At 40.0% G+C, this 24,473-nt stretch overlaps 1 protein-coding gene across 3 annotated transcripts in view; it reads right to left on the bottom strand.

The window, feature by feature from the left end:
- Positions 1–24,473, bottom strand: part of dapk1 (death-associated protein kinase 1) — a 110,568-nt gene that overhangs the window by 13,415 nt on the left and 72,680 nt on the right. For all 3 annotated transcript variants that reach the window (XM_034216632.1, XM_034216634.1, XM_034216633.1), the window contains exons 8-19: positions 21,608–21,760; positions 17,706–17,751; positions 17,438–17,527; positions 16,255–16,347; positions 11,892–12,011; positions 10,966–11,064; positions 10,266–10,364; positions 8,798–8,896; positions 8,512–8,709; positions 7,092–7,289; positions 5,188–5,286; positions 1,988–2,065 (exon numbers count right to left, since the gene is read on the bottom strand). In XM_034216632.1, coding sequence (XP_034072523.1) covers positions 1,988–2,065; positions 5,188–5,286; positions 7,092–7,289; positions 8,512–8,709; positions 8,798–8,896; positions 10,266–10,364; positions 10,966–11,064; positions 11,892–12,011; positions 16,255–16,347; positions 17,438–17,527; positions 17,706–17,751; positions 21,608–21,760 — 1,372 coding nt within the window. The remainder of the gene's footprint in view (positions 1–1,987; positions 2,066–5,187; positions 5,287–7,091; positions 7,290–8,511; positions 8,710–8,797; positions 8,897–10,265; positions 10,365–10,965; positions 11,065–11,891; positions 12,012–16,254; positions 16,348–17,437; positions 17,528–17,705; positions 17,752–21,607; positions 21,761–24,473) is intronic.

Here is a 24,473-nt window from a genome sequence, read left to right as displayed (position 1 = left end):
ATACCTATAAACAGTAAAACCAGAGAAACTAATAATGGGCATAGAGGAACAACAACTGTGTGGGAGAGAAACTCCCTCTGGAGGGAACTTTGGGATTTTAGCCTTTGCAGACCATTTACATGCACAAAAACACATAACACACTACAGGAAAGAGAAACCCCAAAAAACATAATAGGAACCCTTTAAAATGTAATTGAACCATAACCCTGTACATGACATAGACAAATAAAACAGCACACATAGGGGGATCTGTCCGTTGTTTGTTATGCTCGTCACATAGCTGAAATGCAACAGTAACATAAGGTAAGTGCAAATCATCCACAGCGATGTATCTATTTTTCTACTTTGAATAACACTCCCTTTTGGGGTCGATCCTCTTAAATAGCATTCGGATCAGAACACTAATCTAAGTTTATCCGTGTCAAAAAATAAAACGCACTGTATATAAACAACGCAAGCTATTTTCTGTAATTCTGCCAATTCAACAGATAATATTTGTTAAAATGAAAGACACTTCTTTTTACCCATGCAATAGATGAGTCATATATCAGAAGTGGCCTCGAAAAGTGCGAGTGATAGCGTGGGATATGAAAAGCACTGCCTACTCCCAACTGGGTCGTGCTAACACATTCAATAAATAAAGTTTGAATTTGTGTCACAGGAAGAGAACAGTCTTTTCTTTTTCCTCCCTTGGTTCTTGGGAAGTGAAAATTGGCTCTAAAGCGCCAAAGTGTCTTAATTTAGCCGAGCATATGCACAGGCTGACTTTTTCACAGTTGCTGCTGTCACATTTTCACACAGCAAATCTTCGCAGGTTTTCTGGGAAAATGGAAGGGAATGTTTGGCTTTAACAAACAAATTGAACTGGTGCAAACAGATAGGGCTTGAGTTCAGTTGCTGACTTTTATAAATATGATATTCCTCTGCGCTTCCCCAAGTGCTCTTCTGAAAGTCTCGAGCAGAATGTCAATCACACCTCGTGATCAAAGTGTCTAGCCAGAACAGATCAAATATGAATCAACAATCACTTATTGTATTGCCTATCTCTTGCCTCAAATGTTTGCTGTATAGCTGTAACATGAATATAACCAGGGCTGCACATAACTGGTGCGCAGGTGCGCATGCGCACCCGCCGCGAAAAGAGGAGCACCGGATCATTTGAAAAAAGGCGCATTTGCACACCAACATTGAGAGAGAGAGAGATATTTGCGAGTTGCATATGAACGGGTAAGATAGCAGGGTTTCCCACACATAGACTTTACCTGGGCGGGCCACCCAGGTATATTAACGGCCGCCAAAGTATAATTCGTAAGCCGTTTAGGTTTGATTTTTTTAATCCGTCCGCGAGCAAGACGGGATCTGTCGATCCCTCGCTCTACCCCCTCGCTATCGTGTGAAGGGTCTGCTTTATGCACTCCGCACAGTAACCCTGCTGCGAGGCTCCGGTGAACAGTCCATGAGCGTGCTCACTAGCGCAACTCCCCCCCCCCCCCGTTTATAAAGTCAAGTACCCCTCAAAAGGTCCGGTTTATTTCATTTTAAGGATGCGCACCAAGCAACATCTCCAGGTGCTCCATTGAGAACCAGGGCAAAAAGGTTGTGTGCACCCCTGATATAACCATAAATATAGCCATAGGAAATCTCACTTGAGTTTAACACTAGAATATTTCCAAAAACACAATTTCTATTGGGGTCTCAGGACTGACTACATTAGAATCAATCAACATCACTGGTATCTGATTATTTAAAATTAGAAACCGGTTTCATACTGTTTTATTTTATAATCTATTCTACCCGCTTGTGTTGGGAAAAGTGCTGCTACAAAATGTCTACAAATGGGACGATGCTAGAGTCTGGCACCCCCCTGTTGCAGATGTCGCTGCACTGGTACACAAAAAGAGTGGCGAGTGTTTGTGAAACTGGGTTTTGAATCATACAGAGTTCTCTCTCCCCCCCCATAACATTTAAAGAATACATCTTATATTACCTTTTTAAGCTTTCCCAATAGAGAAACGATGAGTTCATGTTGGTCAGCATGAGCCAAATCCTCTGCTGTCTTTCCATCCTGAGAGAAAAAAAGAAAACGGGATTAACATAGGCACTAGAAATGTTGTGCAACAGATAATCCCTCACATTTTGTTTTTGATGACATTTCACTTAAGAAGCCTACAAAAGGCAGCACTTATATACAGCCACTAACAATATAGATTAAAAATGATGGATACAAAATGTAATTCCATACATTCTTCAACGTGTCGTCACTTGGCGGCTACACTCCCCACAATGCATCTCAACAGCTTTGGTAATCGTTTCTGATGTGTTATGCTAGTAGCAGCTCATTTAGCCTCAAGAGGAGTTTAAAAAAAGTTCCGGTCAATTAAAGTGACAGATAGATAAACTAGCCAACCAGCTAACGAAATCAACGGTTAGATGTTGCTGCTCTTAACAACGTACTGCGAAGAGTTGCCTGGGATGTTTTCAATGGAAAGTTGATTTCATAATGACTATGACTCGGATTCAAGTTACGGTTTCTCTAGAGATACAAAAAACTGATACATCATTTTAGCCATATAAACGGAATTGACTTTGCTCAGTTAAAGTTGAAACAATTGTGGAGTTGATCTTAAGCCTTGACAATTGATTGCAGTAGTGACACACACATACTCACACTCACAATATGTGCATACTTTCATTCTCTCCATCCAGCTCCACAACTGCCCTAACCTGTTACTCTCGCTCCATTTTCCCCTCCTCACACTGACAGAAACAGCACTTTCTCTGTGGGTTTCACGTCTCTTTCAGTCACACGGCCATCTGTCACTGTCCGGCTCTGGCTGCGGCTCCACAGGGGCAAACGGCACCGACAGCCTGAGACGCCCACAGAGCGCTGCAGACCGCTGACAATGTTCAACTGAGTTTCTTATGAAAATCATTACTGATTGTTTTATCTAGAAAAAAAACTATAAAGAATACTCGCTGAAGACATTCTCTAGATTGACTTCTTCCAAGTCTTAGGATTTCTTAGCCTCTTTCCTCTCCGAAAAGGTCACCTAATATTAGATGTACTTTTATGATCCCAAAATGGGAAATTGTTTTGATACTAGCAGCATGTAAACAAGGCATTGCAAAAAGAGTTACAAATAAAATCGAAAATAAACAGTTCATAAACACTAGACATCAATAGTATCACTATCAAATGCACACAATAAAATGGACATAATATGTTAGTATGCACTATAATTGACCAACCAACTGCTAAATTAATATAAACACAAGCTACTCTTTGAAGTTGCAGTTTTAAATCACAATTTAAAGTACAGTGCGAGTCAAATATGTAGAAATGAATAATCTAGGGTTATCCCATGAGGAAAACAGAGTGGAGTCCAGTTAAAAAACAAAAAGAAGCCTGGAGTTAGCCAGAGGTGAGGTGTTTTACACAATGATGGCTAATAGTATGAGAACACTGACCTATATTTTGTTCGGGTCAGGTACATGTCAGCAATGGGAATGTAAATGAAGTGCAGCTTTAACCCATAGTTGATCACTTTGTGAGATAAACGTGAGAACATTCACAAGACCCACTCTTACAGATGGCAGGGTGTTACGACTATAACTAGCGCTGCTTGGCGAGAGGCAGATGATGTGACCGGCTGGTGTTATGCTGGCCACAATATGAATATCTAAATATGATATCATCTTTAATATCCCTGCTTTATAATATCTATCCTCTAAAAGTGTTTAGCTGATTTATAATAAGCCAGAACAACAGAGGAAGAAGAGAGGAATGATGACATAAAAGAAAGCGTGCATAACAGGCCGAATATATAAAGTAATATAAATAAATATTATATATTGAATTAGACTTTTTGACTGGTTCTTTCAAGGAAATTGCCCTATAAATCAACAAGCACTTATAAACCTGAACAATTGTTTCAAAACGTTTCCGTTGAGCCTATAATTAATATCAATTCGTAATATTTTAGTAACATCTGAGGATATCATTGGGAAACCATGAGGGACATCAAACAGAGCTAGCCTTGTAATCTTTCAGTGAACAATGACACAAGTTAAGACAGAGGGATTGATACAAATGGAGCCTTGAGTGTACTCTATCCTCCCTCAGCCGCGCAACAACAAACGCTGCTGACCGCAGGGCCACTGGACCGTATGATGTCAGTATGTGCTTTTGCCAGATTTAACATGCATAGCACATCAGCTGTCATACAGTATTAAGCACTAGAGAATGCAGAGAGAGAGAGAGAGAAAAAACCCTGAGCGTTACATCTGACAGTGGAGCCAGATACGCATATTTATTTGCCAGATCAGAGTGAGATAAGACCGTCACCATAACCATAATAAAGCTGTTGAGAGACAAGGCAATCGTGTGTAGTTTCTGGTTTAGAAAATGTATTAAACAAAGAAATACAAAACGAAGATGTTATGGTGCGACTTTAAAACAGACACATTGGGTCGGAATATTTCATTTCTTTGGACCAATGATGAGGAAAGAAGTGTTTTGTCGACTTCTAGGGGCATTTAAGGCGAGGCTCAGGATTCAATAGTTTAAAGCAATTCCAGAATCAAAAGACTTTTAAGCTTTAATCCCAATGAGGTAGATATCTTAGAGAAGAAGAAAGTGCAGCTGAGAATCAGGGATTAAAGTCATGCTCTGCTGCTCAAGCAGGAAATGATATCTCCCCAACAAATAAGCAATTCTCTCAACACACAGAGAGTAACATTCTCTGTTTGTATACTGTCATGTATGTTGTTTTTCCATTTTGGAGGAAACATTATCAAATCTATCATGGTGGCAAATGCTCTCTACATGCTAATGCATCAGCTCCAAATATAAACTCAAAGTGGAGTAATTGACTTGTGAATGGGAAATTCACATAGTGTGTGTTATTCACACACACTATGGATTGCATTTTAAGAAATGTGGTTTGTAATTTGTTTAGGACTTTGAAAATCAAGCCTGCATGGAACGTTAATGTGGATAGATATTGACATACTTTCATGTGAGGTTTACAGTGTCAATCATTGATTCCAGACTCTGACTTTGAACATTGTCAGGACCTAACGTCACATCGCTACTCTCCTCAGATTACATTATAATAAACGGTTAAGATACTCATACTGTAAAGGGAAGGGAAACAGGGAAAAGCCTTAAGATGTGGGGCGACTTACGTTGGTCACGGCGTCAATGCTAGCTCCAGCAAGGCAGAGATGACGGACAACCTCAAGGCTCCCGTTGTTCGCCGCCAGGTGGAGGGGAGTTCTGCCATACTGGATGAAAAGGGAGAATGTCACAGGAGAGATTCAAAGGGGTCCTATTCTCAGGGTTCATACACTTTTTCACCAATGATTTTCAATGACTTCTCCATGACCTTTACCTGATTTTCCATGACCTAAAATAATAACTCTTTCTCAGCGTATCACTGAAAATGGTTTATTTTAACATGGAACAGGAAAATAAGGTCTAAATATGAAACATGTTGTGCCTATCTAAAACAAATCAAATAGTAGGCTTACTAGCTTCTACACGCTAAAGCAACTAAAATCTCTCACCAGCTAAATACCTCGACAGTTACATTTTACGTTTCATTACTATACGATACAGTATTTATTATCATTATAGTATTACTATTTCGGCGATTAGATAAAATATAAATTATATTTGATGCAACTTTAGTTACATTTCCATGACTTTTCCAAAACTTTGGGAAAAATATTGTTTTCCATAACTTTTCCAAGGCCTGGAATTAGCATTTTGAATTTCCATGACTTTTCCAGGTTTTGAATGACCGTAAGAACCCTGTATTATGCTTTTTGGGGTTTTTCCTTCCCCGTACTGTGTTATATGTTTTGGTGCATGTAAATGGTCTGCATAGGCTAAAATCCCAAAGTACCCTGAGTGAGTTTCCCACACTCCCCCCTAAAAAAACTATCAATTCCCAATAGAAAATAAGCTTGTTTGAATGCAGCGTTTCAATCAATACCCTCCTGTCACAACTTGACATTCAACAAGGCATTCATCCTGTTTTATTGTAAACAGAACAGGAGACATTTCCAATGCCACCCTTCTCATTTTTCTTCCCAGTGTCTGCAGCTGACAGTGAACACAAATCCAGGCACCAAGTCATCAATGTGTGATATGCTGCTTTAGACAAGCTTTAAAAAAAAAAAGCCTGAAAATGATGAATAAATCAGAACATCTCCTGGCAGTGCCGTCTGCTCTCGATGCACATCACTTCCCTGAACTATTCTGGGAAAGAAACTTTTCAGTATGCGGAAGGAAATGAGTGGGCTACCATTGTTGGAGAACAGCAATCCCATCGCAGAATACATTAAAATGGATGGCGCCAAAATAGAAAGTAAAAAAGGCAGACTTGTGTGGGAAGTCGTGCCTGGCAGAGATGGGAGCTAGATGGGATCTTCAGTCAAATATAGACTAGGTATGTACTGTAAGAGCTCCTTAAAAAACACTAGTGCACCAAAATAATGATAAATATCAGAATAAAACCCCTTTCCAGCTCAACATCCTGCTCACAGATGGTAAACCTGAGCTGAATTGCCTAGATTAAATCTAATTTAAAAGTAATATATTGAAGGGCAAATGTATGAGCCAAGATTTGATCACAAAGAAACAATCCTTATAGATTCTATTATTTATAGATTATAAATAAATAATTTTGGGACAAGGGGGTGAGATTAAATAAATGATACTTCTTCTCACTCCTTTTCGAACTCTAGAGAAACTCCCTCTGGAGGAAACTTTGGGATGTTAGCCTTTGCAGACCATTTACATGCAACACCTATACAATACACTAAAGGAAGGGGAAAACCCCCAAAAGAATAAAAAGGCCCCTTTAAAATATTTGCTTGTTTTACATCAAAACTCTAAACCTAAGTTATTCCCACCAAGTACATTTCTTCTGCTAAAATGAATGTTTCGTAATGTTATTACTTTGAGAGGTGGAAATCTCAAAACTTTGCTAGAAAACATTTTCTTCCTCAAATGTAAGTGAAATTACCCCTTTTTAAATGATATGTGGGTTATATTGGTGTGGTGGGCACTGGTTTGTCCTCACCTTATTGGGGAGGTCGAGGCCAGCTTTGGCGCTGCATATCGCCGTGACAACGGGCAGGTTCCCGTCCTTACATGCAATGTGCAGCGGCGTGTTGCCATGGCGATCCTGCTGGTCCAGGTGGCAGTGGTGTCTGAGGAGGCAGCGGACCACGTCAACCTGACACCTCCGTACGGCCAGGTGGAGCGCTGTGTGGCCGTCCTACACACACACACACACACACACACACACACACACACACACACACACACACACACACACACACACACACACACACACACACACACACACACACACACACACACACACACACACACACACACACACACACACACACACACACACCACACACACACACACACACACACACACACACACACACACACACACACACACACACACACACACACACACACACACACACACACACACACACACACACACACACACACACACACACACACACACACACACACACACACAGTAAATCCTCCAGACTCACAATATTAAATATGTTTGCCTTCAGACTCGTTAAACCAGGTTTAAGGCCCTTCCTTCTCACACAGGAAAGAGATCAACAGTACACAGGGTTACAGAGAACAAAGATTCCTAGCTAGAGTTGAACTGGGGATGTTGCAATGACATGGTCAGCGTGTCAGATCTGTGTGTCACCCAGATGTTCTGCCTTTTAACTCTAGGTTGGTAATGCTGTGGAGGCCGTATTGAGTTAGTATCATGGTCAAAGTACTATTGGTGTAGGTATCTACATTTAAGGGTTATGTACTTTTATTTATGATGTGGTATTTGTTATGTATTATTGGTGGTGGGCGTGCACTTGAGTTTGTGGTGGAGTAATTGGTTGTATAACCTGTCTGCTCTACATGCTCACTGTGTCTTTTTATAGAAACAGAGGGGGTGAGTCGGGAGGCAAAACCTTCCGTTGACTGCAAATGTATACCCCAATCCTGCAACAATTTTCCACTGCAATATCCTTAACCATCAATGGCATCCGTCATCACACTCAAAGTAGTTGGAAATCTGATATATTTGCTTGTTTTTTCCTGCAATAAATGGTCAAACGAAACGGAAGGAGTAAAGCACAGTTGGAGCAAGTCAAAGTGTTTATCTTCCTGTACTTAACACCTTGTGACCTTTTTTTTTAAATGTTGGACTGCCTAGAGCCGCAATAGTTTGTCTTTCATTGGTCCCGACCTGTCTTTTTGTTATTTGTTTTTCCCTTTGGAACACTATGTTTTCTTCTGGGACTTAATATGGTTATCTATTCATCTTTATTTGGGGTATAATTGAAAGAAGCAAATGGGAGGAGTCACTGAGATGGACTAAGGTATCGAAAAACCTGGATTCCTGACATGAAAAAGGTTCGCATTGCTATTAAAGCACAATAAGTTGGAGTTCTGATCACCTTGTCTGTCGCCCCTAGATCGGCCTTGTGCTCCACCAGGCACTCCACTATGTCTGCAAAGCCCCGAGCAGAGGCTGTCAGCAGCGGACTCTCCCCCTCGCGGTTCTTTGCGTCCACGTGGCAGCCTGCCTGGCAGAGAGCACGAGCAACTGGGGAGTATCCGTGCCACGAGGCGCAATGCAGCGGGGTCTCCTGCTCCTGGAAACGTAGAATGCAAAAGAATAAATGGTGCTCTGGTTGAAGAAAAGTCATTGTGTCATTTTGCTGTATGTGGAGATGTGCTTACCCGGTCAGAAAGGTCAGGGTTGGCTCGGATGGTGCACAGATAGCTCACCACATCCACGTTGCCATAGCGCGCCGCCACGTGAAGAGCAGTCTCCCCTGACTGGAGGACACAACAGAGAATTAACATCAGAAACACATCAGCAGTTATTGTGAATGTATGTCTCAGAGTAAGATGATCATGTTAACTACAACTGAGAATATGTGGAAAAGTACTTCCGAGAGGGGACTTTCAAGGATATGATGATTTTTCATGATAGTCAGCCACTTTTCCAAAAACTTCCACTCAAACAATGCATTTAGATTTTCCCTTCCTGAGTGCGCAGACATCAGACTTTGGAAATCGATCCATGAGCTTTAACATTATGGCTGCCGGTCAGAGGGGAAGCTTGCAGCAGAGAGGCTGCTTATGTGAAATGAAACCTAAGATGCCGAGTTGTAGATAGGAAAGTGAACAACTTCAAAAAGCATCTAACAGTGCTGAAGTCTTTTTGTAGGATGGATGCATGCTAACAAAAGCAATGGCATTTTCTGCATTTTGGAATATTGCAGAAAATAAGATCTGTCGCAAAGACACGCTTAATGATACTTATGCGTGATGACACAGCTAATGTTCGGCGTGATTACGTTTATTAATCTCATTTACTTGTTAGCAAACGGCGTTTTTTTAAGACTCAAAAGCTTTTGACATACACTAGTGGGGTATTTACTGAAGTATTTTATGTCGTAGAACAAAACGTGAAACAACTACAAATCTTATTTCAGGACTCCAGCTAAAAAACGCATTCAAAAAACTGTTGACTTAGAAAAAAGGGAACCGGATGTGGGAAAATGCTACAGCTAATTGGGGGATTTAATAAAAGCACAGAAGCTCCATTAGACGATTTCTTGGTCACACACATACACCTCAGCTTAAGGGGATAAAGTGTAATATGAAACTTTAAAGACCCTCTTCATCAGTGTTTGCAGAGAAAAGAAGACCCCACCGGTGGGAACAAATAATTAAATAATTAGTGGGAAGATGCTTTGAGGATTCCTAAGGATCTCTGTGATTGTGGCTACAAAGGCAAACACACACACAAAACCCATCTTTCTCAGCAAGACCTGTTTCTATAGCAACAGCAAATAAGCTGATAAAATGCCAGAGTAACTGGTTTTCTCCCCAGGTGCTTCTTGTGGTGAGTGTGAATTTTGTGTGTGTGTGTGTGTGTGTGTGTGAGTGAGTGAGTGAGTGAGTGAGTGAGTGAGTGAGTGAGTGAGTGAGTGAGTGAGTGTGTGTGTGTGTGTGTGTGTGTGTGTGTGTGTGTGTGTGTGTGTGTGTGCATTTCAGAGAATTAAAGTAATGCTTCTCAGGAGGTTTGATGGGTAGGAGTGTGTAAGTAATTGCTGATGGATAACAAGAGTGTGTTGAGTAGTAGTGAGAATGTATGTGTGTGTGTTTTGAGAGGGAGGAAGAATGGCACTTGATTCACCTTATCTTGGACATCCAGAGGACATTTCTTTTCATGGAGGAATTTCAGGGTCTCCACGTGGCCGTGTCTCGCTGCGTAGTAGATAGCGTTGGCTCCACTCTGAAGGTGAGAAAGAGGGAAGAGAACATTTCAGGATTTATCCCTGACCTTTACGAAGAAAATCCCGCTCCCCGGGAATCTGTCTGCAGCCCGATGATATGAACACACCCTTCTAAAATACTGCACAGCATGTTTTTCTGACAAAGAGCCATTTAAAGGATGAGTTAGCATCCTGCTTTCCCAGGAAAACTACCAGCCCTGCACTCTTAAACGTGTTGTTGTTTATTAGTGACTGTTGAAAATTAATTTGCACATACACACAACTTCTATCACATAAAAGAAGCATCATTTAAAAAAGAAACATATTCATATACATTTTGAGTTGTTGAATTTAATGTTTTTATAAGAGAAACATCTTTAGTTGCTGCCCCTCTGGTACTGTCACCAAAAACATTTCAATTACTAAGGTTGTTCTTTCATAATAACTAATAACAAGTATTAATAGTGTAGATAGCCCCCGTCATAATCAAAATGACAGTCTGTCACATTTTGTCTGCCTTCATTACTGCAGCTCTGACGCCTTTCATGGATGTCTATTAACCGTCTCCCCATGGGGCTGTCATAGCCTCACTGATTGGCCCTAACAGATTTCAGTCTTTACCTTGTCATTGGCCTGGATCTCTGCACCTTTCCTCATCAGCACCTCAATGATCTGGACGTTTCCACAGCCGGCGGCAATCAGAAGGGGAGGTGTCCCGTGCTGCAATGCAGACCCACACACATGTACTTTTGACTTTTCAGCAACCAAGATGTGTTTGTGTGTATTTGACGTCAGCTGAATGGAGCTGCATACTTACATCTGACAGCATAATTACACTCAATAGAATATGGGGAAATAGGCTGATTTTCTTTTTGCAGGGTCCTTAATATTTAGTATCGATGTGTTTTTAAAAAGTTGAAAACACAAGCTTAGGAAAACGATAAGGAGAAAGAAAATGGCAAGATGTAGATTTTCTGGCCTTTAAGCTAGGGCTGTAATGCTTCCATAATCTTCCAAATGTTAAGTCAAATGTCGATATGTATTGAAAAAAGATGCGTGTAATTATTTCCAAGTCTAGTTTTCTGCTTTAATCCATATTTGTTGGCGTTTAGCCTTTAAAAAAACAACACTGTCACTGCTAACGGAAGACTTGCCCGAACAAAGGGAGGGAAGCACCTGTAGCTTTAAATAAAGTCTCTCCTTATCTTTGACCGACTTACATGATCACAAGCTTCAAGAGCTTTCTAGCTTTTATGATCAGAAACACTCACATTCTCTCCCTAAAAAGAGGCCGTTACACTGGACTTCCTGACAAATAGAAAGACGCTCGCCCAATCAGCGACCTTAGTGACGACACTGAACTGAAGTCTGTGTGTGTGGGAAAGTGTACTATGCTGCATACTGTTATAGACATGGCTTTTCTTAATTTTTTTTCTTCCAAAATATAGATTTTCTGAGAATTGGAGGAAACAAAAAAATATTTCTCACTAATTAAAAAACAGGGTTGATAGTAAATCATTTCTATACAATATCTCTGTGAGAGTCACCTTGTTGGGCTGGTTGACGTCGTAACTGTTCAGGGAGCTGAGCAGATGCTGCAGGCCGGGCACGTTGTCGTCGTTTATGGCGTGGATGATGGCCTTCATCACAAAGGAGTCTTCCTCGTCCTAGAGTGGTGGGAAAGACAGTTACCGTTCTACTGTTCACAGGATGATGACCTAATCCTGCAAACATTAATCCTGTGAAGTCTTGCTATCACATGCTTCCCCCCTCCCTAAGTCTCTCTTTCATCTCCTTTTCATGCGTGAAGACACACGGAAACAAACTTTCATTTTGCATCTGCAGTTCAGGTTTGAAATATATATATATATATATATATCATGGTATTTCTTTATTCTGTTTGTGACATGTGACCCGATAACCTTCAGTTTGGTGGACACAGGAATCAGCTGTGACGCTCTGCTGCATAAAGAGGCGAGGAGGAGAAAGGCAGCGAGGTGAAGTGGAGGGAGGAGAGGAGGAGGCGAGGCTGATGTGGGGTCTGTTCTACCAAGCATGACAGTCCCGCTACATTCCTCGACATAACCTCCCTGCTGGGGGAGTCATGACTAAACCACCCGAGAGGGAAGCAGACATAACGCAGACACGTACGAGAGGCAAACTGCCTGCTGGGGATTAAATAGAACAGACTTGCTTTGTTGTCAATTCACCAGGAAATGAAAATAGCAATCCTGATGTTGCATTTACGCGTATCAAACAAGAAAAAACAAATGGACACGATAAACACTGAATAAAATATTTTCAAAAGCGAGATTTTCCATTTCTGTGTTGAATCAGTAAATAAATAAAAACAGGATTAAAAATGTATAAAATTGTAGTGCAGTTGGAGTGTGTCTGTATTCAGTTGCGTAAGGCTCGGGGGTAAAAGCTGTCTCTCTGTGATTTAAATTCCCTAAAACAAACAGATCAAACAGATGATGTCCAGGATGGGTCTTACATTTTTTTGGGTTACTTTGCTGAGGCAGTTTAGGGTGAACAGTTCCTCCAGAGAGGGCAGTGAGCAGACGATGGTCTTCTGGCCCGTGTGGAGGACCCTCTTAAGAGCTTTCCTATCCATCTCTGAGTAACTGACATACCATGTAGTGACACAATATGCCAGCACACTCTTGATTGAGAAGTTTTAAAAGGACATCTCCTGCACTTTGACTCAGGGAGGTGGAGTCCCTGCTGTAGCTTCTTAACTACGGTGGTGGTGTTAGTAGACCAGAAGAGATCCTCAGTAATGTGAGAACCCAGGAACCTGAAAGCTGGTTCCATTTCCACACAGTCCCTGTATAGTGTATCAATGCGGTTGTTTGGGGTTTCCACCTTCTGATAATTGCAATTCGTGATGCAAGATGGAGGGTTTTATAAACAAGTGATGCGTTCTATTTAGTAGGGAATGACCAAAGAAGCAAGATGTTCTTCTTCTAAGGAGAAGGGAAGGACATCCGGAAAATACAGATGTGGTCTCGGACAAATAAAGGAAATAGGGCTGGCATTCGGAATGAGTCATGAGTTATGTCCCTCAAAAAGTTATTTTTTTAAATGTTTTGTAAAAGGTCATTACACCTTATAAGCTTGCTACCTTAGCAGGATAACATCACAAAACATTCTCATAGCACCCAGTCATTACATTCTCTGTCAGTTTCTCTCGCTATTGTTTTGTCTTGCAAAGATAAGTCGATTGAAATAAACATATTTTATAATTCAGCCATAATAAATTGAGCAGTGGCGAGCCGTCAGGGCCCTCTAGGCCCTCTGTGAGGGCCTAAGATATTCTACAAAATAATATTTAAAAACATTAAAAAAAATTCAAAAAATTCCAAATATTTTTTTTGTTATATTTTTCATTAGTTTTAGCAAAATAACTTGATTTAATTGTATTTAAAATAACATTTCCAAAGAAATAAATCTGCCTATTCAGTTTCTGTTGGAATGTGAAGGGTTAAATGAAAGAAGCTCGTCTCTGCAAGTTACTGTGAAGAGAGGAGCTGTTGGACGTCCAGGCGGTCCAGCTATGAATTCACAGAGGGCCAGCTATAGTAACAGAACGAGAGAGTAATGTCAAATGACAGTACAATTGACCAATCATATCTTCCCTCTAAATGGGTGGGTGTTATTATCGCGGACTTTATGACAAGTTCCGCCCGCTGTGAAACTTTTCTTGTTTCCGTAGCAACAACAACTTCCTGTCAACAGCGTTAACTCGCCTTCAAAATAAAAGCATGTCAAATTACACTTAAGACATACAACTGCAACGAAAGTAACAAACACAATGCAATATCCTTTTCGATTTCAAAGAACACAAATAGGTTCGTTACAGGTGTTGTTTTGTGTGGTAGAGGGTCGCTTTCATTGATGCCTTTTGCACCCCGGGCCGTTGTTTTGATATTCCTCTGAAGTATACGCTGTAATAACTTGAGGGAAGGAGGGGGGGTCAGAGGGCCTAGGTATAAAAGTCATGGCTTGCCACTGAAATTGAGCCACAATAAAAAAAGAAGTAGCCACTTATCACCGATTTTGTTTTGAAATCATATCACATTTTTGCTCACCTACACTTTGACACATTTACACTAATAGCCTAAACAATGAATAATAAATTGTGTTATTGTCTTATTCTAATTTAGCTTTGTTTTTATTCTTTTTGTAATTAACATGTCAATTCACAATACGTTTATTTTTCACTATTTCTTGATGGTTTTAAAGTTCTTTGAATTGCCTTGTTGAAATGTTTATGAGTCGCTAACACAAACAAATTCTTAGTTGAAATCGTACAGAGTGCTACACTGCGCTGTTCTAAACCCACCTCTGAGTAGAGCCTTTAAGTAAAGCACTTAACCCTGGATCTGCTTAGCCAATACAGACAAAAGATCTTTTAGCAAGCTTGTACTGCTGCAGTTCTGTTAGAGGTCTACTGGGGGCGCTCACTTATACCTGTGCGTACTTGTGACATGAGGAAGTTGCTGCGTAATGCTTTGAGGAGGAGAGAGGCCTGGGCCTGCTTGTTAATGATTAAGCCTCTCTCAGTGTTTGCATCTCAACGAGTCGGTATCAATGTAAAGATACACACATAAAGCTCTCTATCACCATTTGTGTACAAAGCAAAACAAACCGCCTTGTACAGTCACACAAGTTTCCCTCTCACATTCCAATAAGCTCTACCAGGTTACGCAGACAGAGAAATTCCAACAATTCTACAAGCACCTGACCTGTGGGAAACGAGGAACAGATCAATTACATGTCGGGGCTCAAGATTCTCAGAGAGATTGTCGAGTTAGAAATACCAGAGCTGTAACTGAGAGCTCCGGGTCCTAATAGTAAAATGCACTTTAATAAAAGCAATGTGAAACTCATTTAGCTGGCAGTCTCCTGTAAATAATATAAATCAGAGGTTCCCAACCTGGGGGGCGCCAAAGATCGCAGAGGGGGCACCCAGGCCTCAGATGATTTGAGGCCAAATATCATATTTAGATCTTTTTTTTTTACATATAATTGTAAAGCAATACATGATTGTCACTAAAAGCCTTGTCTCTACATTACAATAAAAATTAAAAAAAAGATTAATTAATTTGAATAACAATTCAAGTTAGCAGCTATTAAAAGGCATAGACAGAAATGTTCTTTCTTTCTTTAATAGAAATGTTTCCTCTGCCGTAAAGTGTCCCAAACCAGGCTTGTCTGGATAAGCGCATTTTAAAAACATAGTCATTGTCCATGCCGGTTTCAGTTGGATTATTTGTCAGTTGCTCCGATCAGATCGGTCTCCTCCATTTTGTAGATTATTTACGACTTTTGAATCCACATAAACACATCGGCAAAATCCGGCTTACTTTGAGCATGTGTTTTAAACAGTTTAATCCCTTTGTGAATTGTTTCCACTTCCGCGCCGTCATTTAATTTCTTCATACAGCGGGAATCCAAATGAATTAATCCTGAGTCCAATAACCATCAAAGTCACTCCAATAGTGCTCCTTAATTACGCTTTCATCCTCCTTTAACAAAATACTTTACATTCATCCAGTTTGTGACAGTAGTTGTAGCATTTTTGAGACTTTTAAACTTTAATTACCGCTGTTGCTCCCCCCCCCGCCATTGTGTGTGTGTGGGGGGGGGCGCAACTTCCAACAGGAGTCATTTGGGGGGGATCTTGGGAAAGAAGGTTGGGAACCACTGATATAAATGAAAGGACAGGACTGCAGAGATGAAAGTGTTTCTGATGTAAGAGTTTTACAACATTTGAAGCATTTATGGTGTTAATTGCTGCAAACCTGATCAACCTAATGATCAAGGTCTTTGCTGCATGCCGCCTCCTTTAACGTCTTGTTGTACAGTCAACGCACAAATCAGAAGCAGATCTCCAGGTCTTACCAAAGTGTCTTCACTGCGCGCCACACTCATGTTGCTTCTGGACAGGAAGGAGCGTGACAGGCGGTTGCATAAGGAGATAAGTCGGACGGATTGCTGGAAAAGAAAAGAAGAAGAATAGAGTTCATGAATGAGCACAACTGGAGGATGTCGATGTCAAGTCACGTTCAGGGACAATGTTCTGCTCTATACATTCACCTTAATTACATGGCTCATTGTGATTAACACTTAGGGGACTTGACTCTTTATCAGGCCACACATGGTTAAATCGAATGTTGTGGTGTACAGAGTTGGTGCACTTTCTTTCTCAAGGACCAGGTGAGGCAGGCAATTGTACAAAACACTGGTAAAACATGCTGAATATGATCAAGTTATCTGAAACAAACAAGGGCTACATGCAGAGGTCAGTCTGTTAGTGGCCAACAACATCCACAAATCATGAATGCCCAAATCAAAACTATTATTATTAGTCAAAAACGTAAACGTTATTCTATATTGATGTCTGAAAAAAATAAAAATCCTTTTTATTTATTTATTTAATGGCACTCTAAAAATGCATCTCACTAATCCAGGTTGACTTAATGACTTAGATATTAAACTGAGCTAGGCATAATGTTCTAAATCATTTTAAAGCTGATGTTAAAGCTAATAGAAATCAGTGTATGTTCTTTTGAGAAATGGATGTCTTGAATTAGACTTTATTTGCAGTATTTCTGACATAAAATCAATAAACCTTTTTAAATCTCACTTAAACAACAATGCTTATATCTATGCTTTGTCATGTTCTGGTTGTCAGTTTTACGTGTGGAGGGAAATAAACTCAAAGTTGAATAACGGGTTACAGAAAAAGCCAGTAGCTTCCAGTGTGGCGCTCTGGAGCATGAAGACGGAGACATGGCATGACAGCTTCGCCAAAACACCGCAGATAAACAATCCCTTGATTCCTTGCAGGCTAAGAGGCAAAGCTGGGTCAGCCGTGACGGACCCAAACAGACAAGGAGACGACCGCTGAAGCGAAGCTAGCAGAAAATGTGTTTGCTATGGCGATGCCGCAGCAGATGTAGTGACAACGTCTGAGGAGGGGTTTTATGAGCTTTTAACATGTAGTGCTATAGGGATACTATCTATACTACTGGATCAATGTTCTTGTTTTTCCAGAAGTTTGAGAAATAAATAAAACACTTACTTTCCATTTTCTTCGAGCTGCAAACTTCTTGAACTTCTCCATGTTGACAGCCGACTCCTTCCTGCTCAGTGCTTGTTGGGTGTCTTTTGGCTGATTCCACAAACAGAGAAACAAGTTTGTGAGAATATTCTTGGCAAGACACATTTGGTAAAGAATCATTCAATGGATGCTTGGCAACATCCGGCTTACAAACTCAGACCATCTTAAATATGCCACAAAATGAAAAAGGATACATTTAACATTGAACAGAAAATAAAAAGGGTCCAACCTTGATCCAGGGGTGCAGGAGGCTGTCCTGAATCGTCATTCTCTTTCTGTGAAGAACAATGATACACATATTAGGAGACAGAGAATATTTGCTGGATCTCTTAAGATATTTTGCACTTTATAGTAATATAATATACAGTATATTTATTTTGCACAACTTTACAATCCCCGGACAACAAGCCCTCCTTTCCCCGCTGTATTCATCACTTTTTAGTGTCACCTGGTTTCCGTTGTGTTTTGAGCTTCTTGCAACGTTTTGTGTTTGCAACGTTTTTGTCAAGTTGTTGAATGTTTTCTAAATGCTGCCCATGTGTTGACAAGTTGGAAAACATGTTCTTCATATGCATGTGTTTGGCACATTGTGTTTTTAAATTTACATCGTTTTAAAAGTGCAGCAGGTTTCCTAATCTAAGTGTTTTCAGACGTAATTAATACTATAGTGTTTTTTTTTTGGACGATATGTTTTAGTTTTTTGTGGCAAGGGTGAAATGTTGTTATTGCCAAGCACACATCTGTATTTTGGGCCATTGAAGCATGTTCACACGAGTCGGTCATTTTAAATGAAGCCGCAGATACACAGAGGTCATCTAGTTATGTAGGCAGATAAAATGCCTTGTCACAGATGTCATTGTAAAACAACAATTCCAACAAATCAAGTGTTGGATCAGGATTTAAACTAAGTCTAAAAAAAAAACGTGCTAGTGGATTAGGAAGTCTCCACACTTGCCTTCCTCAAGGTGTCCTGATACACCCTTTCTATTCATCAAAAGTAAATGAAAGAGATGTTTTTTTTATGCAACATACCACACATGGATGAGGGTATATTTATTTATTTTCAAAATAGTTCAAGCAAACCACTGTGTTGTCAGGAACACCAGAAGCATTCCTGTTTTTAGTCTTCATCATGTCAATAAGATAGATAAATAACATGTATTTTATGCAACCATCTTCCTGGTCAAAGTCAGAGAGATTAAAGGGATTACTAAACACAGACAGCAAACACAGCTGTGAGCAGAGGGATTAAAATAAGCGTCACTCCCATGAAGGTTTAAATATGTTTTAAATGTTTGTATGCAGTTGTGAGACAGCGATATCAGATTAGGACAATCTATCATAGTCATAATCCCACTTACAATTTAGAGAATTAGTTGCAATTTTCAAAGTTATTTCTGTTTTTAGAGTATCTAAATCAAATATGTGTAACAAAAATGCAGCGCCCTAATTCATTGTAATGGGGCCAAATGGATGAAGCAACAGAATCTGTCATCCGGGTACTGTAATACTATAAAATAGGTCATAAGCCATCAAACTCAAGGATTTATAACTTAAAGTGGATATTGTGTATTGTGTAACAACAATCGCTCACCAACACTGCCAACTGCATTCAAAAAAAATTATAACTGTTATGCGTACATTTAGACAAAAACAGAGTTAAGTTGCCTTGGACTGGCTATTATCTCTAAACTAATAATTTAGCTAATTATGCCAGAAGAAAATACTTTTTTCTGCCTCTTGTATTTGTTTCATTTTTTACTGAATATATTTGAGTTTAAAACGTTGAATGGGACAACATCTCTGCTGGGTAACAAACAAAAAAGACTCCTGAAATTAAAACTTTAAGATGCCATATTATTATATTCAATGATAATTGAATTGGTTCTTACTAGAAATGTTCTAAATGAACGTAATGTGATGACTCATGTTTTGTTCTATATTGCCCTTAGTTGATCTTAAAAACTCTCATTTCCTGTGAAACTCTTGGTTCTCTTTAACAGCATGCCAAATGAGGTACCGAGACATTCATCAAAAGTCACATGACAAACTGTTTCGGCGCGTTGGGAAAAATCTAAACAGATTCGAAACGTTCAAAATATCTTTATTTAAGAGCCTAGACTTTGCTATTGGTGGTAATGAATCCTACACGGTAGGTCCATTTTTAAACAAGATTTATTCTAAAGTTGTGACAAAATCAAACAAAATATTTTTGATTTTCTAATCAAATTACGAAGATATTATATTCACACCACTAGCTTTCTTCCCATAAGTACTTCAATATGATCTTCTTTTAGGTTTTATTTTTCTGATCTCCTTGCACTCTCGTGATGTGTGTATATAAATAGATAACAGCCAATCTAGTGTACCAGTCCTAGTGGTGCGGTTGAATGTGCATCACTGCAAACTGACTGTAAAAACAACAATGCATTCTTTTGTAAAAGTTTTTGATTGTTCAACGAAAGCCAACACAACCTTTAAGGAAACTGGTGCGGTTCCAGTTCACACACCACTTCCTCCTGTGGACATCTGTTCAATCCAACATCCCTGTCTCTGACTGAGGCTGTTCTGTGTTTACTTCACGCACACACCTGAGCTGAAGTAAAAACCCACCAACCCCCTCCTCTGACTGAGGTAACAGGGCACTTCGTCATAGTGTCTTTCCTTATTTTACAAGAGAAAATGAGTGATTGACAGTGATTGTGCAGCTGCTGCAGTCCACTGTCACAGTGAACATGATGAATGTGTGTGTTCTTCAAGGGAGCCTTCATTAATCTTCCTGCCAGCCCAGTGGATCCATGTCTGCTAACGGTGTAGATCAATTAAGAGCCTTTCCGCTTTGATAAACTCCACGTAGGATTTCTCAAAGTCAGTCGCCTCTTGTCGCCCACTGTCTGTTTGATGCAACCCGTGCTTTTTCTCACATTATCTAAATGAAATTATCTCCACAACTATAATGGCTCACCGCTGTTCCAACACCCTCGCTCTCCTTTCATTGTTCTGAAGGAACAGCAGAGAGGGTTGGAGGCACTCACGGCCTTTAAGTGTAGCTGCAGCCATTCAGTTGTTGCCAGAGCAACTCTGGGACGTTCACAGCTTTAGGTACCATACCATTGGAACGTGTGCAATGGGTCTATATTTAATTTGTTAGCTTTTTAGAAAAAATAACAATTGAATATTCAGAATGATGTCTTTTTAAGTGAGCTATTGTGGAAATGATAGAGAATAAGGGATGAGAGACAATGTGTCATTTATTGTGCTGCATTATCTAACTGGCAAAGAGCTACTGCCTTTCTCATTTCAAGTCCATATTGACACTCTTACAGTTGTATTCAGAAAGATGAATTTCTGAAAATAATTTTCCTCCAAAGTTTACTAATAAATTCTTTAAATAAAGTAAACATTTTGTAACTGGTAATTGTATTAATGGATCAAGCAAAACTCTGTGAAACGATCACACACTACCACAAACAAATACAACAAAAGCATGAGCAGAGCTCGGAAAAAGGCATTAGCTGTCAAAAAGGTGTTGTTTTTTTAGAGTAGGGAAAATATGAGAAAAAGTTGTAATGGTTTTTCTTTAGAGTCATCAAGCAGAAAAGCCAGCCAACCTGGACTGTGGGAAATTGTGAGAGCTTTTTTTCACTATTTGTCATTGACTTAAAGGCGCCCTATTAAGCTCATGTTCAGGTTCATATTTGTATTAGGAGAAACTCCCTCTGCAGGGAACTTTGTGATTTTCGCCTTTGCAGACCATTTACATGCACAGAATATATAGAACACTACAGGAAAAGGAAAACCCTGAAAAACACAATTGGGCACCTTTAAGTGTTGAAACTGCAGTTCCCTCAATTCAGCGGAAGTAAACAGGAAGTATTAGGTTGCCACAAAAACCTACTGTATTTAACACACTACAGGAAAGGAAAACCCCCCCCAAAAAGCATAATAGGGCCTCTAATGATTCATAGAAAAGAATCACTCATTAAATGTATAATGAGTTGAATCCCTAGTTCACCCTTTATGTCCCAATTAAATCATATCAATCAAGGTCATGCTGGGCTGTTACTACACCTTAGAGACAAAGTACCCATAGCATCAAAATCTCAAACATAAGAAAGGGATTTGACATACTTGGGGTCTTTTACAAGGAGCCTTGTGATGAAGTCTTTGGCCAGGATGCTGGTGCTGCTGAAGAACTCCTCGTCGAACGTGTAGTCCACCGCCGACACGTTGGCCAGAGTCTCCTGCTTGTTGTCCCCCAGGAAGGGAGACGCACCGCTCAGACTGCAGGGACAGAGGGTGACAGCAAGGTGAGAGGTGTGTTGTTGAGCAGGGAGAGACGATTAGGGTTGATATCATGTTTATTATACACATATTGTGCGAATAATCCAGGGACAGATAAAGATAAAAGGCACAATGAACACGTTTGAAGATGAAAGGTTATGTATTATAATCATATAGTTATTGTGATTGTGTGACTGCCTTATCAATAAAACAGTCAAACAGTTGAGGGAAAAATATAACTGAGACATTACCAAAGAAAATCTGAAATTGGTGAATTTATTTTGGACTGCGTGTTTTAATCAACGCAACAACTTCAGATCCTTTAATTGTATTTACTCTAACAACACGCCGAGCGCTGTCGATTTCACTTCAAGAATAAACTCACACGCCTCTGATCAGCTTCGGCTCTCAAAACTGAAACCGTGAACCTTCTACTCCTTGAGGTTGGGAATGCGATTACAGAGCTGTGTAGCAAATAATTCAACAGTCAAGCCTCAATATAAAATGTACGTTTTTGGGGCGACTGTAGCTCAAGAGGCAGCGCTGTCCACCAATCAGAGGTCAGGGGTTTGAACTCTCCCGATTGCATGAATAACAGAGTTTGGGTGATCTTTTTAAAAAGGGTGCTTTAAAAATGCAATCTATTTATTTTTCTTACACAATCACTGTCACTGGAAAGCTAGCTGGGAAGGCTCTTGTATACATTGATAACACGAGGAGTATAGTGTAAGGATGTTTATGGGACAATGTTGCCCACTATGACGAGTCCAAAAAGTGTGTTTCTAATGTACAAACACAGAGTTTAAAACACACAGGGCCCCTGCATGTAGATGAGGTCCCTTGGGGCATTTAAAGCACATATTAGTGTGTGACAAACACCGGCCTCAGAAAACCTCTCCAGCTGGTCAGCACCAGGCGCTGATAAACACGCCAGCTGGGACAGACATGTAGGTGGTGCGGGGTGAAGCTCAAGTCCAGTGAAAATATATAAATGTATCGACTGTATAAGGCACAGCTGCTCACAACAAACAAGTAATTAAGGCTCTTAACTAAACAAGACAGCCAAAAAGGCAGTGAAACAGGATGCTGTGGCAACATAGCATAACATTACTCTAGTAGTAGTTACAGTGGCTGACAGGGACAACTGCACTACAACGGCCAAGAACATTTCCATTAGGAAACACGCGCTGCAGTTTCAAAAACAACATGCAAATTAAAAGACGCTGCAGGACGCTCAAAACACAATGGAACGGGGGAAACACAATGCACACAGCTGGGACCGGAGCACTTGTTGACGTTTGGGGATTATAAATTGGCCAAATATTACTGTCACTGGAAACGTATGTTTTATTGGCTAATTTGAACAATGTGATCGCATGATTCTTTCTGATATTATTGCAGATCTGCTGTAAGCTAGCGAGCTAACCTCATCATTTCAAATACTCTGAAGAATCACTTGGAGTTATGAAACAGACCAACTCTACAAGAGTGACATTTGGAAAACTTTATAATCCTGGAACGCCAACAAGTGCTCCGGCTCCGGCCCCAGCTGTGTGCATCAGTTTTTAGTGACCTCCTTTCTGTTGTGTTTTGTGTTTGCAGCGTTTTGTGTTTGCAGCGTTTTGTGTTTGCAGCGTTTGGTTTATGCGGCAATTTTAGCAAACCATGCGCAAGTTTGTCAAGTTGTTGAATGTTTTCTAAATACTGCGTATGTGTTGTCTAGTTGGGGAAGATGATTCTTCACAGTTTTATATTTGGACCGTTTATGAAAATGCATTGCATTTCTCCTAATGGAAGTGTTTTGGGACGTAATTAGTACTATTAGTGTTTAGTTTAGTACGATATGTTTTTGTTGTTTGAACTGCCAAGCACACTGTTTTATTAAATATATATAATAAGACTGAAAACTCATCTCTTTCGACTCCACTTCGAGCGATAGAGCTATTACCAAAGCACTTTTATACTAATAAAGGACTGGCTTACCTAAAGCCAGTTGAGTAGCACTTGAAATGTTTGGCTCTATGAAACCTGATGTACTTATATGATTCTGTTTTCTTCAAGGTTGTGTCTTCCTGGTCGAATGCACTTATTGTAAGTCGCTTTGGATAAAAGCGTCAGCTAAATGCAATGTAATGTAATGAAACAGTAACAATTACAAATATATATATGCCTTATGCACAATTTTACTTATCAAGCCGATTCACAGCAGACTGACTGATCCACTTCCTTCATTCAAAAGAATTCAGGCTACATTATCTCAAAAGAAGTCTCTTTATCATCTTTAAAAAACGGAAACCATAACATATTTGGTGATTACTTTAGAGGTCCCTGATGGAGCTTTTGTGTGCAACTCTGATTACAGCGCGGCAATTGGGTCATCACTCATGCAGACAAGGCCCATTAAGAGGTTGTAGGTGCTCATGAAAATCACTGCAAATGGTTTATTGAATTATCCCAGGCCCTTTTTTCTGTTCCTTTTTTATTCTTTACAAAAGGAGAGGAGCAGTAAGTGCAGCTCAGTGATGCTTGGCTGTGATAATAGGCAGGGGGGGATGTTTTTCCTACCTCTCCAGTCTGTGACAGCTGTGTGGGCGGACAGCGTGAATAAAGATTGCGTATGGATGCATTTGCTCATGTACTGTAGAGGCAAAATGGTGCATGACTTTAACAGCAACTCATATTCCTTTTTTGAAATGAAGTGTGTAATGTTTGC

This window comes from Gymnodraco acuticeps, unplaced genomic scaffold (assembly GCF_902827175.1).
Source record: "Gymnodraco acuticeps unplaced genomic scaffold, fGymAcu1.1, whole genome shotgun sequence".
In the NCBI taxonomy this organism is placed as follows: domain Eukaryota; kingdom Metazoa; phylum Chordata; class Actinopteri; order Perciformes; family Bathydraconidae; genus Gymnodraco; species Gymnodraco acuticeps.
Note: the sequence above shows the minus strand (reverse complement) of the source record. Positions and strands in the feature narration are given on the sequence as shown.